Genomic DNA, 17,355 nt, shown 5'->3' on the forward strand with positions numbered 1-17,355 from the left:
TGAACATAAATGTCTTTTCTATTCTAGCAGTCATATACCTTATACTTTGTCACTTGAAGTAAGATACTGGGTAGTTCTTTTAAAAATACTCTACTGGAGGATATAGTTATTAGTCTCTGTTAACAACACCACCCAAACTCAAAAGATAATGCAGGTCAAAAAATGACTACATCACTAATTAAATCCTACTCTGCTAAAAACAGATCTTTTTGTCATTCTTTCCCAGATTTATTTTGAACCCTCTTCCTAGTTACTGACATGAGGGAGCACGCTGCCGCCTGAGCATCTGACAGTGCAGCCACATTGCACGATTTTCAGGCAGACTGGCTTAGAACACAGTCTAGATAAGAGAAATTATTACTTCTTCAGACAATGCCCTGTCTGTAGAACTGACAGAAACTATTTCACTATTTTAAATAGCCTTCTCTATTGATCTGTTGGAATTGAATCATATTTTATAAATATCCATTGTTCAGTTTAGCAATTACTATGTACCATTTAGTTGAATTGGCCTTGAACTCAGAAGGCTAGTACATATTTTAGTATTTCACAGCTAAGCTGAAGTCAGGGAAGAATAAGGGACTTCGATTTTATTAACCCATACCAAAATGGAGAATTTGTGAAATCTCTTTGGTTGAAGAAAAGCCTTTAGGAGAATATCCTGTCATAAATGGTTCAAAGAAGTGAGTTTCTTCTATTTACCTTAAGATCGGGCTGTTTTTATTTGGAAATCACAGCTGAGAGGCCTACAAAATACACACTTAAAAAGGCTGAGTAAATTCAGTGCCTATGTTAATATGGGAATAGGGCTTTAATAGACTTGTACCTTTTACTCTGTTTTTCTCTTTGTTTTCCAAATATTTAAGTTTTTAAAAAAGCTGCACTTGCTAATTAAAATTGTTCCTTAGTGTGAGATGCTCCAATTAAGCATTAGTGTCTTTTTAAAGTTATAATTAGTATATTATGATGTTTATGCTTACTGATATATTTTTATCTCGCAAACCATACCTCAGTGAGGATTGCAAAGGCGAGTTTTTTAAGGAGACTACACAGTTTTATCTTTGACCCCAATTCCTTTTGGCCCTTTGCAGCCTTAGTGCTCCAACACGGACACTCCGTGAAGTTAATCAGGACTTGAAAGCAGGGAGCGTAAAAACATTTTCATTTTTAATCAATTTAATCTTTTATGCCTTTTAGCACTAAAGGCTTTGCCTGTCACATTTACCTTTAAAAATCTGTCATTGTTGCTTTAAATTAGCAAACAAAGCAGGAATCCCTAATTAACAGAAACTTTTCTGAATGTTCTTATTATAAGTCACAGCATTAAATAGCTTTGGAACTTGTATGAATTGATATACAATTTTAAAGCTCCCTTTCAGGTTACGTGGCTGGTAGTAGTTTAAGAAAAATAGAATACCTTGAACTTTAATTACTTATATTCTATCTTGATGTCAAATGGAATTTCTCATTTTAAACAATGCCACCTTTTTACCTAAATTCATTTTTCAAATCTACCATGACCTTAAAAAGTGGATTGTTATTTTCTAAATATTTTCACAGTGATTGAAACCCATATAATTCTTGAAGTTACTTAAAAATTACTGCAAGAAACTTGCTTTGTTATTTTCCTTTGGATACTTGAATAGAATATGGTGCCATTGTCTTTGGTGTACAGAAACTGGTAAAACATTATCATAGTGCCCAGAGAAAAGACAGTACTTGGTAAGCTATGATGACCCTCCATCAACTTATAACCTGTCCTTGTCTCCAAAGAAGGCACGTGTATGCATAGGAAACTATGGGCCATTTACAAGAAGACTACCAGGTAGTGACTGCACCAAGACCTTAGAGTCAGTTGCTTATACATTTACAAGGACTTAGAAGCAAATGAAAGCTTTGCCTACTCAAACAAGTGTGAAAAAAATGTCAAATTCAGAAAAACAACCAGTTATTTGGGGAGGAATAAATAATGTATTCCTACCATCTGAATTTCATTTTAGCATTTATTAGTTAAGCAGTATGTTGACCAAATTGGTCTGTGGCTTTATGGCAGCTTTAACTATTAAAGAAATATGACCTAAATGATAAGTACCAACATGCTAAATAGACCAAGATCATACTCAAAATATGACCTCTTTAGACACATCATTAAGAGATATGGAATCTATTAACACAAAACTTCACACTAACTTTTGAAAGCTAAAGTTTTAAATCTCATGGCAGTGCTCTTATTAAATTGCATTTCTCAATTCAAAAATAGTTTATCAAGTATCTACTATTAAATCAGAACTGTGATAAACCTTAAAGTTCTTAAGAGAAAAATTAACCAAGGCAACAGTAATAAAATTATTACAGAACCACTGGAGTTGGACTTTTAAAGCAACAAACCATATAATGTATACTGGTTGATATATGATAATAATATGTGGAACTTACATATTGGTGTTGGCAGTTGATGTCAGCCATTCACCAGCTAAACCAATGATATCCAGTCCAGTGGAGAGCTGGTTGAAAAATCGAGGATGACCTAGAGAGACAAGTAACAGGTAAGCATCAAGGCAAACTCAGATTTTTTCAAGCTATCTTCAAAGCAAAAGGCCAGGCACATTAATGGGCTTCCATCTCAATGGTCTGTCTAATAGGGCTGCCCAAGGATATTGGAGAAGGATATTGGTCAACCCACTCTATACCAACCATTAACATTTATGTAGTCTCCAAACTTCTACATTTCTAAAGTGTAATGCTTTTAATTTTAAAAAATCCAATGTCATAAAACTAATAATCTTTCCAATATCTTACTTGTTGATTTCCAGATGAACTAACTCCTCTGTCATATTTGTTTTTTAAATTACCAATCAGGATATGCTAGTCTTTTCTTCGTACATGTTTCAACTTCTAATTTAACATTCTAAAGTTTTAACCCCCAAATCAAGGTTTACTGATGGAGAGGCCTCAGAGAGGACTTGTAGCTCTGTGGACCAAAGCTGGCCTAGGGAAAGTGCCAGGTCTGATGCTGATGCTGAGGGCCTACCATCACCCTCTGGGGTCTCCTTGTCAGTCAAATATGGTATTAAGCACTGGGGGGTTTGCCCATATATAGTCAAGTGGCCATTCAACTAAATTTACTGTTGAGATGACCTGCCATCTTCTCTGTGAAACAGGGTCAGACACAGTTCCATTCACTCACTGAGTTGTTGGTTAAATAATTGTCATTACTATATAACTCTAAAGCCCTTTGCAACACAGTATGCTTTAACAGACTTTGTTCTCAGCAAATTCAGGATTGTTGCCAACTTCTGGCCAACTTGGCATTCACAGGAAAACTCAACTCCCCATCTGCAGGCTTGGCTCAGCTGTCACAAAGGCATCAGTGCAATAGATTATGTAGGGGTGTGTGACAGAGAACTGGTGTAAAAAAGATTCGCTGACTGCATGTTTCCAGTGGAAATTGCTTTTGCCTCAGAAATAACTGTCAGAGAGCTAGTGTTTGAATGTTCCTGGTCTAAGACCGCTCTCTGAGAATGTCTATTCTTCCCCAGATGTGATGGGAACTCCTGCAAAACATAGGGACTATGACTTCTTATATCAGAATATACCAATGCCTTCATCTCAAGAGCCCTCAAAAAAGGTACTGATCTTCCAATTAAAGGGAGAAGTGTAAACAATAAGCTTAGCCTAAGCACGGGGCCAGATTCCAGACATTCATGTAGACTACCCCAAATACACTCATCCACTTCACTCTGCTTTGCTCAGTGCCAAGAGATGCTCTGAGATCTCCGGCAACATAACCAATTCTGTTGAAAGCCACCAAAAGTACATGCAATACCCATTTGAAAACTTTTAACAACAAATATTCATTTGAAGTCAGGACTGAATTAAAAAAATGCAATCACATTATTTGACAATATATCAAAACCAAACCACACAGCATAGCAGAGACAAAAGATAGACAAACACAGACAGACTGATACAAATGCCATCAAGTAAAAGTAAAACAGAATCTCTTGGTCTATTAAAATATAAAGCACACAAAGTCATCCAAAACCTTACTTTTATGGCTATACCACTATATCCTCAAAATCTTATATCAGAATTTCTCTCAAGTTACAAAATAACCTACTTTAAATCTCAATTTCAAGTCTTTATATTCAGTGAAAATAAGAGATGGTAGATGTAGTACTGAGCAGCACATGGCCTAAAGAGTCAGGTAGGGGGAGAAAGTTATTTTTCAAAGTAAAGTTTTTCAATAAGTAAACTTCAAGGAAAAAATGAGTGAGCAAGGGGGAAATCTGCTACGGACATATCAAGCAATTGCAGTGTGGGGGACTTATTTGGATCCTGACTCAAATGAATAATGTAATGAAACAAAACATTTATGACATTCATGAGACCATTGAAAATTTGAACACTGACTGAATTTGATACTAAGGAACTAAATTTTTTCAGATGTAGCAATGATATTGTGGTTATTTTAAAAAGAGTTCTTAAAGAATACGTCTGGATGAAATAATACTATGTCAGGGATGCTTCCTTATAGAGGGTGGTAGGCGTTGGGGTACAGATGGAACAAAAGTGGCAAGAGTTGATAATAGTTGAAGCTGGGTGTTAGCTGTATAGTGTTCATTACACTGTTCTACTTTTGTATAAGTTTAAAATTTTCCATAATAAATAGTTAGAAAAATAAAAACTAAGGAAGTTGGCTTACCTACTCTGACTAAGAGCTGACCAGTGTCTCTCTCGGTTCACGGAGAAACTATATATACTGGTTCCTATTTCAGAAGTCTTTTGTTAATTAGTAGAGAAATTTCCAAATGCCATTATCATTCCTTCACAAACTGTACCCAGATCAGTATGTTTTCACTATTCATTATTTTGGCTGAGCATTAATATCTTTTTAAATGTATTTTTCCCATTGTTCATAGCTACCTGAAGAGTTTGCCTTATTATTCCAGTGTCTACTAAATCACAGACTAGTAAACAGGGGCAGTGTTTTTACATGGTAGCAGCAGTACACTTTGCATGGTCAGCACCCTGACATGCAGCGGAAGGTCACACCCTGCCTGGAAGACCATGAACTCTCTAAGTACAAATGCCTGCTCCTAGAAGCTGCTGTGAAGAACAGGGATGGATGGCTGCAGGCTAAATATCTCCGTGGATTCATACACTGGACTCATAAGGGCCCACGCTCCTCTGACCATGTGAAGCATTAGTTTTGTGGGCAATGTGTATTGCTATTATGACAAATCTATGTATTTTTCTTTGGGGGACAAGACTATTCTGGGCTTTAATGATAAAAGTATATGGTCTCATCTCTCTGAGAAAATAAAAAACACTAGACTAAAGCAAGTCAAATTAAAACATACATGGAGAATTCTGACACTTTTTATCCAGCCAAATAACACTACTTGATTTCCATGAGGAATGGGTTAGCCATCAGATCAAGGTGAGATTTGCTAAATCGATGAGCATGCTTTTCCTATAAAAATCAAACACAGACTTTATAATGTAATTAAGTCCTGCCCATCCTGCCCATCCTGTTCATCCTGCAGTTATTCAAAGAAGCCACACTTATTTCAGTGCTATTGGCAGACCTCAAAAGCTGTTTGGAGCTCCTTATTTAAAAATGCCTCTTTGGCCAGCCTCATTATTTCATTAAAACACTTTGTTTTTGACAATGAATAAATAGCCTTACTCAGCTCTATCACCACCAACCTCCCTGGTCTCAGCCTTAAATCTATCTTCAAATGACTAGGAAGAGTGAGGGGGATAATGAAGGAGAGGGAGAGAGAAAGAAGAAAAAAGAACAAGGGGCTTATAGTTGCAGCCTCAGGGGCTCCCCTGTGGTGACCGTATGCCATGGGCTGCTGGTTCCTGCAGATCTGTCTCCCCAGGTGCTGCAGTGGGGAAAGACAGTAGGGAAAAGAAGCCACTGAGTCAATCCTAGGCTTAGAAACAGAAAGGTCCCTGAACTTGAGGCAGCTGTAAAGTAACCACTTTGGCCAGGATTGCTGATTAGAGAGGGCTCTTGTAACATGAAAGAGAGGCAACAGGGCATCCTCAGAGACAAGATTTGGTGATTCAGGGTGTCTAGGCCCCACAGGTTGGAGTAGAATACAAAGGGTGTGTACTTGCATGACTTTCTTGCCTTGCTAATAGAAGGTGGTGTGGGTTGAACTGTGTCCCTCAAAAGATCTGATCAAGTCTTAACCCCTAGTTCTGTGAGTGACTTAATTTGGATGTGGGGTCTTTGCAGATGTAAGCAAGTTAAGATGAGGTCATACTGGATTAGGGGGGCCTTAATCCAAAGATTGGGTGTCCTTATAAGAAGAGACAGACTCGGACACATATGCAGGGAGAAGGCCATGTGAAGAAGGAGGCAGAGACTGGATGCATGCATCGGCAAGCCAGAGCAAGTTTGACATGCTCGTAACTGTCAAGGGTGTGACAGGGTGAAGAGGTCTGCCGCTTGTCCCCCAGGCTCTCACCCTTACCTGTACGAACACCATACTTTAGGGTATCTCTGCAGTCAACCAGGATCTGCTCCAGGGACTCGGGATGGTCAGAGAGCTCCAAATTGAACCCCTCCATGCCTTCCAGCAGCTGGTGTGGGTGGTGGAAGTCCAGAACCTTGGTGGAGCGATCAAACGTCTTGCGGACATAGTTGAGAAGTATGTCCACTACCTCCAGTAGGAACTGCACGGTTTGCTCCTCCCCATTCTTAGAAGGAAGCAGATCTGAGGGGGAAAAGCCAACAGTAAGTATCACCTGACTCATATCTGGATTTCCTCAGCCCAGAAATCCCTAATATCAGCCATGATATCTTTATGGGCTTAATTTCATTTCAGGATATGCATTCATGTTGAGAATCTGATGTGCCATCTCCCCAGAAAAATGCACATATGCATATACACAGAAGTTTTGCATAGACTTTCTGGGGTTTTTACAAACATAGTTAGGCTGCTCATAAATGGAATGCAGTGTTTTGAGAATCCATGAGCAGCCTGCCACTGCTGCTAGCCATCTGCAGACTGACTGAGCACCTGCCAGATATGTGGTGGAGCAGGCCTTGGTCTCGCTCCCTTTACCAGGTGTGTCCCTGTGCATCTGGTTCCGACACCCGGCTTTTGGTTTGGCATTATGATGTGCTTGATCTATTGATGGCAGAGGGTAAGGCCTCTGTGGGCAGAGGCTGAAGTCCCTCTGAAGAGGGCAGTCCTTTGTGCTGTTGTTAGACAGGAAACAAGAAGATGGGGCTCAGGAATGTGAGAGAGGAAACTCCTGCCTCTCCTCACCTCATGCTTTTGCTTTTGGACTTTGGGAAATCTGGAGGTGACTTTGGGTTCTAGCGTCTGCTAGGCAGAGTCAGGGCGGGGGGGGGTTAACTAGGGAGGACAACTGCAGGGAGCCCCAGCTGAAGCTGTCAGCCACAGTGCACGAGCAGATCGGTTGTACCTGGTGCTCTGTGTCTACTCCCTAGGTTACCCCAGAGGCTCACTGAAGCCTTGTTTAGTGTTCTGGTGGGGCCTCTGTGTGGTGTTAATGAAAGCGGGTTGTGGGTTTTCCTCTGAGCACTTTGAGAGACACTAGAAAGTGTCTCTTTTTCTGAGACCAGTAGTGTGAGGGTAAGTAGTGAAAGATCTCCAAAAGGAGAACGAGTTTCAGGACTGTACTTGGTCCTTAGGCCCAGCTACACAGCTTCCCACCGGGTGATCAGGTTACTATTGCCAGCCTTGAGAATAAATGCGATTAAGGAAATCACTGGATTTTCTTATATGTAGGATTCCTTCAGATGCTGAGATTCTATGAAGCCATACTTGTCCCTGCAAGTGTCTTTATAGTTGACTGTATTATTGACTACCCTCATTCAGCTTCTAAAATGACAGAGATCTGAACAGTAGGGAATGAGGGAGTATATTATATCAAGGGTTGGAAAAGCAGTTTCATAATGGTTCAGAGAGAATAATGACATGTTTGTTAAAAGAGGTAAAATTTCAGAAAAAAAGTTAAGAAACTCAAATAAGGAACCTGCTGGAGAAACCTGGGGCTGGGGGGCAGAGGAAGGACTACCTCGAGCAAACAGGTTGGAGAAGTCCGTCTCTGTGCGCCGGAAGCGGCTATCCCTGTCGCCGTTTTCACAGGAAAGCAGGTTCTTGGAGGACTGCCTCTCCTTGAAGGCGCCCACAAGCCGGCTCTTCTCTTCCAGGCTGTTGGTTCTCTGCAAAAGGCCTGTGCACAAGAAGCTGCGTCAGAGGAGGGCACTGAACTCCCAATCTCAGAGGGTCAGTTCCTGGGCCAGGTCGACTCCCCAAGCAGGGTTCTCGCTTCTCCTGTGAAGAAGTTGAGTATCTGCATTTTACAAATACAGGCTCTGGCACGGCTCACCTTCAGGCAGGGAACGAGCAGCGCCAAGTGTCATTAGTACCACAGACCCAGTCACGCAACAGTAAGCAGAGCCCTTTCTCCTCTCTGAACACGACAATGAACTCAGAATTAAGTCAATTGGACAGCTTCCACTCCAGTAATCAGACCCACGATGGGGTTTGAAGGGAAGGAACACAGTCAGAGAGGATGCTGCCAGAGGGACGACAGGGAGAGGACCGGCAGAGGCGGGAGGGGGAGGGCCAGCAGAGGACCAGCAGAGGACCAGCAGTGGACGGACAAGATGCTTTCCTTGGGCACCAGGTAACATTCACAGAGTTGAATGTAGTGTAATTTTTCTGAGTCAAACCTGAAGTACAACTTTTCCTGTACCACCTCCTCTCTGAATAAAGGTGTTGGGGAAAGAGACAAGACCTACAATCTTATGTGTGCTGACATTTAATTCTATACTTATTGAGAAGCTATTGTGGAAAAGATCTTTTAAGCATTTCAGATGGGGAACAGAGAAAAAGAAATAAGATCCCTGCCTTCCAGGAGCGTGTGGTCTGCCACGTGGTGACTGGCACAATGCAACTAGGGAGCCACCTAAGACTCCATGGAGATGAATTCCGAGCCCAGGGCAGAATTCACAGCACCTTCCTTCTGCCCTGCAGAAGGAATGGACATGTGTCCTGCCTGAGGTGGGCAGGGCAACCACCAGCAGCAGCAGAGGAGCGGGTTGGGCCAGAAAGGCTGGGGACTGCCAACTGGGAGAACACTCCTTGCCTCAGGACCTCCACCTGTCCCCTCTGGAGCTCTTCCCCTCTGCATCTCCTTCAATGCAGCCTCCCATCTTTGCCCAAAATGCAACACACTGAAAAGAGGAAGAAAGTTCTAAGCTTCTTGGTGACTCCAAAGCTGTTTCGGTAGATACTGAGATACCTGGGGAGTTACACACACACACACACACACACACACACACACACACACACACAATCACAAGGCAGGCTTGGCGGAAAGTGAGGTTCAAGGAAAAGCAAGTTGATCTGGGGAACTCAGCTTTACTTCTCCAGGACCGCAACTGGGTGGCGAGGGATGGAGAAGGAGGGGTGCGGGAGAAGACTGAGGTGGTTAGAATCGTACCACACAGAGCAGCAGGGTCTGTTTTTGGAGGAAAGAATAGGAAAACAGAGGCACTGGGCCTTTCATTGTTCCTAGCACCTTGTAAACTTATTACTAAAGCCATAAAGAACATCAGAAAGGGGGCAATACACTATAAATTGATCTCCATACGTGGATGTAAACATGGGGGTTGTATCCTTTCTCCGACCTCTATTCCTACTTCCTGAATTCCTCCTCTAAATCCTCAGAGTCCAAAACCAGGAGCTAGCACTAATTTGCTAGAGGGATGCAGGATGCAGGCTCTACCTGGCTCTGGAATTCTGAGTCTGCGCTCCTGCTCCCAGAACAGTGAGAACTTGACAGCCTGAAGAAACCAAATCCCTGTGGCCTAATGAAGATGAGTTCTTGCCCAGCTGAATTCTGGCTCTTTAGATCTCTGACTTCTACTCTGCTCTGACTCACTTCCTGGGAAACCCTTAGGTCTCTCTATCTTTAAACCCCTCAGAAATGTCTTTCTGCTGGGCAGCTGCAGGGCCTAGGACTTCAGTTTAGGCTTTGGATGTTATCTCTGAATGAAGTTTGACACAGGCATTCCCAGACATGTCCTAAAAAAGTTGAGAGATTAAAATTACAACACAACTTTAAATCTGCATCCCCTTTCTGGACTTCCTGAAGTGCACTAGGAATCAGTATTTTCTATAAATTCTATAATTCTGTTATGAATAGCACTTACATTGCATTATAGTTTGTGTTAAAAACCATTATTTTGCTAATATAAACATTTAATGTTTATTGTTACTGGAATAACAATTCTTGGAAGGTGTTTGTTTTCTAAAACATTGGAAGCCTCAAGAAAAGTAAGTGACCCAGGCCTCTCTGGGCCCTGAGAGGCCCTGGAAGAACTGTATGCTTCTCCGAGGATGACCAGGTGGTAGATGACACTGAGATCACTGCTTTGACAACTTTCCTGGCCAGCAATGGGTCCTGGAAGCAAGGATCCCTGAAACTGAAGCAGACTATCCCTCTTGTTCTACACCCCAGCTGTGAGGACCCAGTTTAAGACTGAGTAACTGGTAACAGAGCTCAATGTTCTTAAGAGGCGAAGAAAGGGGAGGAAAGCCGAAGCTGCAGTAGGCTTTGGCCAGGCTGCACTTCCGCTAGCTTCAAGGTGAGAATGGGGGGAAAGCTGGTTGTGACTCCACCTGTGGCTGTGGGGAGCTGCTGCTGGTTCGCACCCCTGACTCCAAACTCAAAGGCCTGAGGAGCCCCATGAATGGTGGGGGAGGGAGAGAGTGGGGAATTAGAAGACACTTGGCTGGAGCCAGCTGTTTCCAAGTGGGTCTGGGAGTTGTGCATGGCATAAGGGCACATGGCCAAAGGGGTAAGTGGAGACTAAAGACTAATAATACCCTGTTCTCACTCACCAAGCTATAGCATAGAATTGCATCTACCTAGACGAAGGGGCTCTTTTTCTGATTTTTTGTGAGCTAAAGATACCCTGCTAGATCTCCCCTGGCCTTTCTTTTTAATTTCAAGAGAATCCAGGAATACAGAATATATGCAATCTATGTTTAACAGTGGACACCCGATGCAAAATTACACACATTGCTTGGGCTAAATTAAACACCTCAGAAGCTGTAACTGGCAGCCAGTTTGGGATCTCTGCATACATAAATGATGGAGGCCCAAGAACACACTGTGAAGTTAGTGGAACTCAGAGTCAGAACTTAAGGCTCCTTGACTCTCTATTTAACTCTATTTAAGTCATGCCCCTATGTCTACAGTCACCCCACACTCTCCAAATCCTGGCAAGACCCTGGGTTTCTTCTACCTGATTATTCTCCCAGGAGATTCTGCCTCCAGAGCTAAGGGTACAACTGGTGAGACGCCTACCTTGGAGTTTCATTCCCTGGATGCCAGTGAAGGGGTATAGAAGGGGTTGGGGGTTGAATCTTGGCAAGGCACTTAAGATGTTTATAGGGGTCACCCTAGGCTATGTATTCGCAGGTGGGAAGAAGTCCCTCTGATGTCTTAAGCTGAAAGGTCAAACCAACCTGGACAGTGTCGGGTCAAGAGGGTGACCTCCAGACCCATAACAATCTGGGAGGAAGGGAGGGGGAATGTCTGTGGGTGGAGGAGGACTTTGGATTCAGGTCAAAGCTGAAGATTGCACTTTGCGTCTACTAGATTAAAACAGAAAGCCAGAGTTGGCCCAAAGTATGAAAAATAAATCCTCCTGGTGTTTTGTTTCCTTTCAAAATCAAACCAAATGTGAAGCCTCCTAATTGGTGGCCCCAAAAGCATGCATTTTAGCAAAAGGCAATTTCCCCACAACAGACTACTAGCCCTCTACTGTCACTTGGGTTGCAGTTTTCCTGAAATTTGTGTTCTAAAGACAGGGGTGAGGTAGAAACAGAGAAGAAACTGAGGATGGCAGCCAGGAAATGCCCAAAGCTCTCAGGAGAAATTGCTGCAAACTCGGTGACCCCTACTCCGGACTCAGCGAGGCTCAACTCTTTCCAGCCCCTTTACCTCCTAGGGACACTTCGGGTGTGTCTCCCGAAGCGGGTTAGGGGGCTAGGACCTTCTCTTTCCGCGGACTCCGAGGGCCTACAGCCGGGGCAGCAGGGGGCACCCCCTGGGCGGGAGACCTGGCGGAGGACGTGAGGACGGAAGCAGGCCCCCCGCCCTCCCCCTCCCCCTCGGCCGCGGCGGGCGCCCGGGGCTCGCTCAGTTCTGCTTCCCCGGCCGCATGACAATGATGGCTGCAGAGCCGAGCGCCGCGGCCGCCGAAGGGACCTGGCGCGAAACAGGCCATTAAGCAGGGATGGCGGCTGGGGGAGGGGGCTATTCGCAGAACAAAGCGTGGCTGCAGCCAGCTGCCCCCGCCTGGCCCCGCGGACCTCGCGGGCCGGGGAGAGGGCCCAAGCCCGGGGCCGCCCTGGAAGATGGCTAGGTAAGCAGCTGCGCAACCCCTCCTCCCGGTGACCGCTGCTTCCGGGACGTGGGTCCCAGAGCCCCGAAGCGCTGGGAGGGGGCCGTGCGGGGCGGCGGGGAGGGATAGCGATTCCCGAAGCCGCCACTCCCCTCGCTCTGCTCCGGCCCCGAACTGCCGCCTTCCTCGGGCCCGGGGCGCGGGGAAGCTGGGGGGTCAGGTCCAGAGAGCGCCTCCCGCGGCTCGGGGGTTGGGCGGGCGGGCCCCGCGCACGCTCGGGCGCTATCTGCCCCGCGCAGCAGCCGAGGGATGGCTCCTCAATAAGCCCCTCGTTCATCTTCCCCGCCTCTCCCCCCACTGCCTGGGGACGTCCGTATTTTCTGGCCCGATAAGGCTAGAGATTTTAGACGGTGAAATGTAGCAAGAAAAGCAGGTCCTCATTGTTCAGCGGGAGTCATTCAGCTGTGTCCCTTCGCACAAATCCCCTTTTTCCTTAAAAAAATTACATCCCTTGGGTGTTTTCATTTCAGACCCTCGCGCGTCAGGAGAGCAGTTCTTTCTTCTCTCCAGCTCCGTTTTCCTTTCTCTCTGGCAAAGCGTGCCCAACACCTCCTTTCTCCTTTGCAGACCCCAGCCTGCCCCTTTTTTCTTCAAGGACGAGCTCGGCAAACCCCCGGGCCTGCGCCGCCTCCCCAGCCGTGTACGGGGAGCAGCAGGCAATCCTCTTGGCCTCGGAGGGTGGGCCCAAAGAACGAAATCCGAATCCGTTGTGGGGGCAAATTCTCACGCCTGGGAGGCCAGTCTCAACTTGCGATGGTGGGTAGGGAAGAAGGACGACTTGCCAGTCACTACCTTAGGCAAATACGGCGCCTTAAGCCTGCTTCCCAGGAAGGCCCGACCAATTCATCTTTTCTACACCATCCTGGAGACGCAGGTCAGCATAAGGGTCGGAACCGTTCGCGCAAGTGGGGCAAGAAGAGCAGGGCTGCCGTCCGGGGGCGCGCTGCTGTCGCGCGCCCAGACAGGAGCCCCGCCGTCTCTAGCTGTCCAGGGCTCTAGGCGCAATGGTCCCTTCTGGCCGGGTCAGGAGAGGGCTAAGGTCAAGACCGGTGGAGGAGAGTCTGCGCAGGGCGTCGGGACTGTAGGTACGCTAGAAAACCAGATCCGAGAGCCAGATCTCCTTAGCGTGCGTCCCATCCTCCCCAAAACTCAAGAGTCCACGCACCTCGCCGCCCTGCCGGGCCCTCTGACTTACCGCAGATCTTGAGCCCCAGTTTTCTGGTGCATCCATGAGCCACGCCGCACCAGGTGTCATATGCTAGAAGGCAAAGAGGTGCTGTTAGTGAGGCTCGGACCGTGGGGGACCCGGTTAAGGGCAAAGATTTTCTGGGGAGATGGCAGGTCTTTAAAAGCGCTCTCCTGAAAGGAGCAAGGAGCCAGATCTGTGGGCCCACCGACAGACGCCCGCCCTCCGACCCTGTCACAGTCCCTTACTGCTCCCATCTTCATGTGCAGACGGTGTCTCTGAGAGGCCACGAGCTCAGCGATCAGCCGGGCTTCCAAACGACCCCGGCGGGGGAGTCCCGGAGGAAGGGCAGGAGTGGGGCAGGGGTGACCCCAAGTGTAAAGCCAGACCCCGCTGCCCGAGTTGCCCAGCACCCACCCTCCAGGCTGTCCCTTGGTCTCCGCCCCGCGTACTCGAAGGGCGGCCGCAGCAGCCCGGAAAGGGAACACAGAGGCATCTGGGACCAAAACGTCTCATAATTTCTTGGCGGGTCTCCAGCCGAGTGGCAGCTTAAAATAAACTGGCATGAAATGGGGTCGCCGAAGAGTTCAAGAATTAATTGGGTGAAAAATAGTATTTGACTAGATGATCTGGCTCGCATGGCTGCTCTTCAGTCGGACCCGCGAGTCGGGAAACAATAGCCTCCGGTCCTCATCTCCCGCCCCCTCATCCCAACCTGCCCCTCATTAAGCCCTCTCTCGGACGTGTCGGGTCTGGAGAAGGCGAAGGGGAAGGGAATCGGGCACCTTTCCTTTGGGTCCGAATCGCGTACCCAGGCGTTGCCGTTATTTTCCTTCTTTACCAGGCTGTTCTCAAACTCCTCACGGTCTATCCTACTCTCGGTGTTCAGTTTCCAGCAAGGAGCAGGGGGAGCCCACCAGAGAGACTGTGTGGTGGGCCTAACGCAATCGCCCTCCCAGATCCCTCACAGCAAGGCGCCTCCGATCACTCCCATCCCCCAACCCACCCTGGCAGGTGCCTGAATTCAGCCCAGCGCGAGTGTTGGCTGCGATAAGGAGAGTGACATCCATTAAACCCGAGGCACAACAGAGCCTCAGCGGGAGAAGAAATAGCTCGACGTCAGTGAGACAGCGTGTTACAGATGCATTCCTGCGGCAGACAGACGGGGAATCGGTGTGAAAGCAAAACCCTAATAATAATAGACGGCATTAACGAGCTATCTCTACCTGATAAAGTGCTTTCATTTTTAACACCCTCTCGGCTAATCCTCATCGCAGGCCTATGAAGAAGCAAGAGGAGTGCTGATCCAAGACTCATTTTACAAATGAAAACACTGAGGATCAAAGAGGTTAAGCGAGTTTTCCAAGGTCACTCAGCTGGGGCGCTGGAGTTCAGACCCATTGCACGGACTTTCAGAGTTGGGCATTACAGTGAAAGAAAGGGGAAGCGAGATGGGGAGAGCAAGTGAGAGAGCCCCTTTGATGCAGTGCGGGTAGGCAAAGAGGGGTCGCTGGGGCAGAGAAAGATTGTGCGGGTTGAGCAGGGCCACTTCCCAGGGGATCTTCGAGGGACAGAGAAGCAGAGCCAGCCGGACAGGCGAGGGTGTGCCTGCAAGAGGGGGCGAGAGCCTGCAGCCTGGGATGCCCACGCCGCAAATGTGCTGTAGGGAGCTGGCGGCGGCATTCTCAGGCCAGGTGCTGCACGCTCTTCCCAGACGGGTCCTCGACTATCTCTCCCCCACCACCCCTGCCCTGCCTCAGCTGCTTCCTGACGCGCGAGGACAAGTGCGAACTCAGGTCAGCGCCTCTACTGGGTCTGGGACCTGAGTCTGGGCACATGCGCTCCACCAACCGCTGCCGCCGACTAGTGGGAGCGCGGATCTGCAGCACAGGGCAGAACTCAAGAGTGGCCGCTCACCCCGCCAGGCAGCAAAAAAGGTGCCGGAAACGTAAAGAGAAGGGAAAAGAAATCCATCCGGGACAGAGCAAAAGACAAAGGCGCGTGGCCTCGTGTTCCTCCCCGCCCGTTCCGGCCAGCAATGCGGCCAGTGCCTGGCTCACGTGCCACCAGGGCTGGCGGCTGTCCCGAGTCCCTCTTTGTTGTGTGGTTAATTGCGGAGAGAGGAAGCTGCAAAGGGAACTGGAACGCAGCCTAAGAACCAAAGACAAGGCCTCCCGGAAGCCAGGAGCAGCGCCCAGGAGTTGGAGAGGGGCCTCACCTGCTAACATTCCGCATTTTCGTCGATGAGAACAATTGACGTTTTCTCAAGCTTGTGCTGTGAAAGCGCATGCCCACTTCCTAAACCACTTTATTCCTAAACTCCTCTTATATAGAAATTCTGGGGCCGTTACTATCTGGAGCTGATAGATTTGGAGAGGAGGGGGGGCATTTCAATCCAAATTGGAAAAGAGAAATAATTCCCTCTTCCTCACACCTCTACGGAAAGGTAGGAGAATCAATCTGAATTATGGAAGTGGGTTGAAGAACGCGTTGGGATGGGAGTGGGAAATCATATTTCCCTCTCTTTTCATCTGTTTCGCCTCTTCTGCTCTTCCTCCAGGACCCGTCATTTGCTGACAAATCTCCTGCCCGGGAGAAAAGAAAGGGGTGCTCTCTCCTCCCGCCCTGGCAAACCTTCTTGTCCGCTTCTGATTCCCCACCTCTCTCCACTCTGCCTGCTCCCTTTTTTTTTTCCCGTCTTTGAGATGTAATTAATTGTCTGAAATGTCGAGTCTCAGTCTCATACTGTTCTGTGCACCTTTTCTCGCCTCTGGCTTCTCCCTCCGTCATCAATAGCACGACGCAAATCTGGAGCAATTAGAGACCCCAAGTTTCCTAAAAGCTGCAATTAACGTCGAAATTTCCTCTGATTATAGACTTCGAGCACAACGCAAGGGGGAAGGGAGGAGGGGGTCACATCCCGTCTCTGAAAGCCGGAGACAGACGCTCTCTTCCTGCCGAGGCTCCCGGCTCTTCACACCCTCCCTGCTCTCACACCCGTCGTCCCACCAAGAAAAGAAACCACACACAACACAACCAGCACTCTTCCCACCCGTCCCTCCCCCGCAGCGAAGCCAACTATCGCCACCGCTCGAACCCTGTGGTCCCTATTTTCCAGCGCCCCGGAATCGTCTAGCGTCCGCGGCAGTCGAACGACCTCTGTCTGGAACTCGGGTCAGGGCCCCATTTGTTTCCAGCTTCCATCATGTCAGTGCTCCCCCATCTCTCCGCCAGCGCAGCTTCTCACGCCCCAGCGCCCTCCTTTTCCCCGCAGCCCATTTGATAGGAAACTGGGGCAGGACCTACTTGTGGGGCGCAGGTTGGTAGTGCTGGGGTCCGCTCCCGCGTTCGAGGAGGTTGCAGACGAAGAAGGGGTCGAAGACGCCATCAGCTAGGTCGTACCGGGGTCCTCGGCCAGTAGGGCGCAGAAATAGGCTGCAAAGAGAAACGGGAGCTGTGCGGAGAGGGTTTCCGGGGTCCGGCACGCGGGAGGTGACTGAGCTGGGTGCGCGGACGCTCCCTTTTAGGTCTGGGCGCGTGAGGGAGGCGGAAGGAAGGGCAGCCAGCCCGCTGGGTCTGGGCGCTCGGCTGGGAGGAGGAGACGTCTGCGTGAGCGCTGGGGCCCGGGCGCCGGCAACGTCGCCCGCGGCGGCTTTCCAGTCTTGCGGCGGAGCGGGGCGACCTGGAGCGCAGC

The 17,355-nt window shown here is 47.9% G+C and overlaps 1 protein-coding gene across 3 annotated transcripts in view; it reads right to left on the bottom strand.

Moving 5' to 3' along the window:
• Positions 1 to 17,355, bottom strand: part of GAD1 (glutamate decarboxylase 1) — a 44,287-nt gene that overhangs the window by 25,048 nt on the left and 1,884 nt on the right. The window contains exons 2-6 of one of the 3 annotated variants that reach the window (XM_017666337.3): positions 16,968 to 17,096; positions 13,671 to 13,733; positions 8,068 to 8,226; positions 6,492 to 6,734; positions 2,437 to 2,527 (exon numbers count right to left, since the gene is read on the bottom strand). In XM_017666337.3, the coding sequence (XP_017521826.1) occupies positions 2,437 to 2,527; positions 6,492 to 6,734; positions 8,068 to 8,226; positions 13,671 to 13,733; positions 16,968 to 17,049 (638 nt within the window). In that variant the 5' untranslated portion in view covers positions 17,050 to 17,096. Of the gene's footprint in view, positions 1 to 2,436; positions 2,528 to 6,491; positions 6,735 to 8,067; positions 8,227 to 13,670; positions 13,734 to 14,078; positions 14,184 to 15,879; positions 15,905 to 16,967; positions 17,097 to 17,355 lie in introns of those variants that run through there. The other 2 variants (XM_037022981.2, XM_073218704.1) reach the window with 2 other exon arrangements.

Source organism: Manis javanica, chromosome 12 (assembly GCF_040802235.1).
Source record: "Manis javanica isolate MJ-LG chromosome 12, MJ_LKY, whole genome shotgun sequence".
Taxonomy (NCBI): domain Eukaryota; kingdom Metazoa; phylum Chordata; class Mammalia; order Pholidota; family Manidae; genus Manis; species Manis javanica.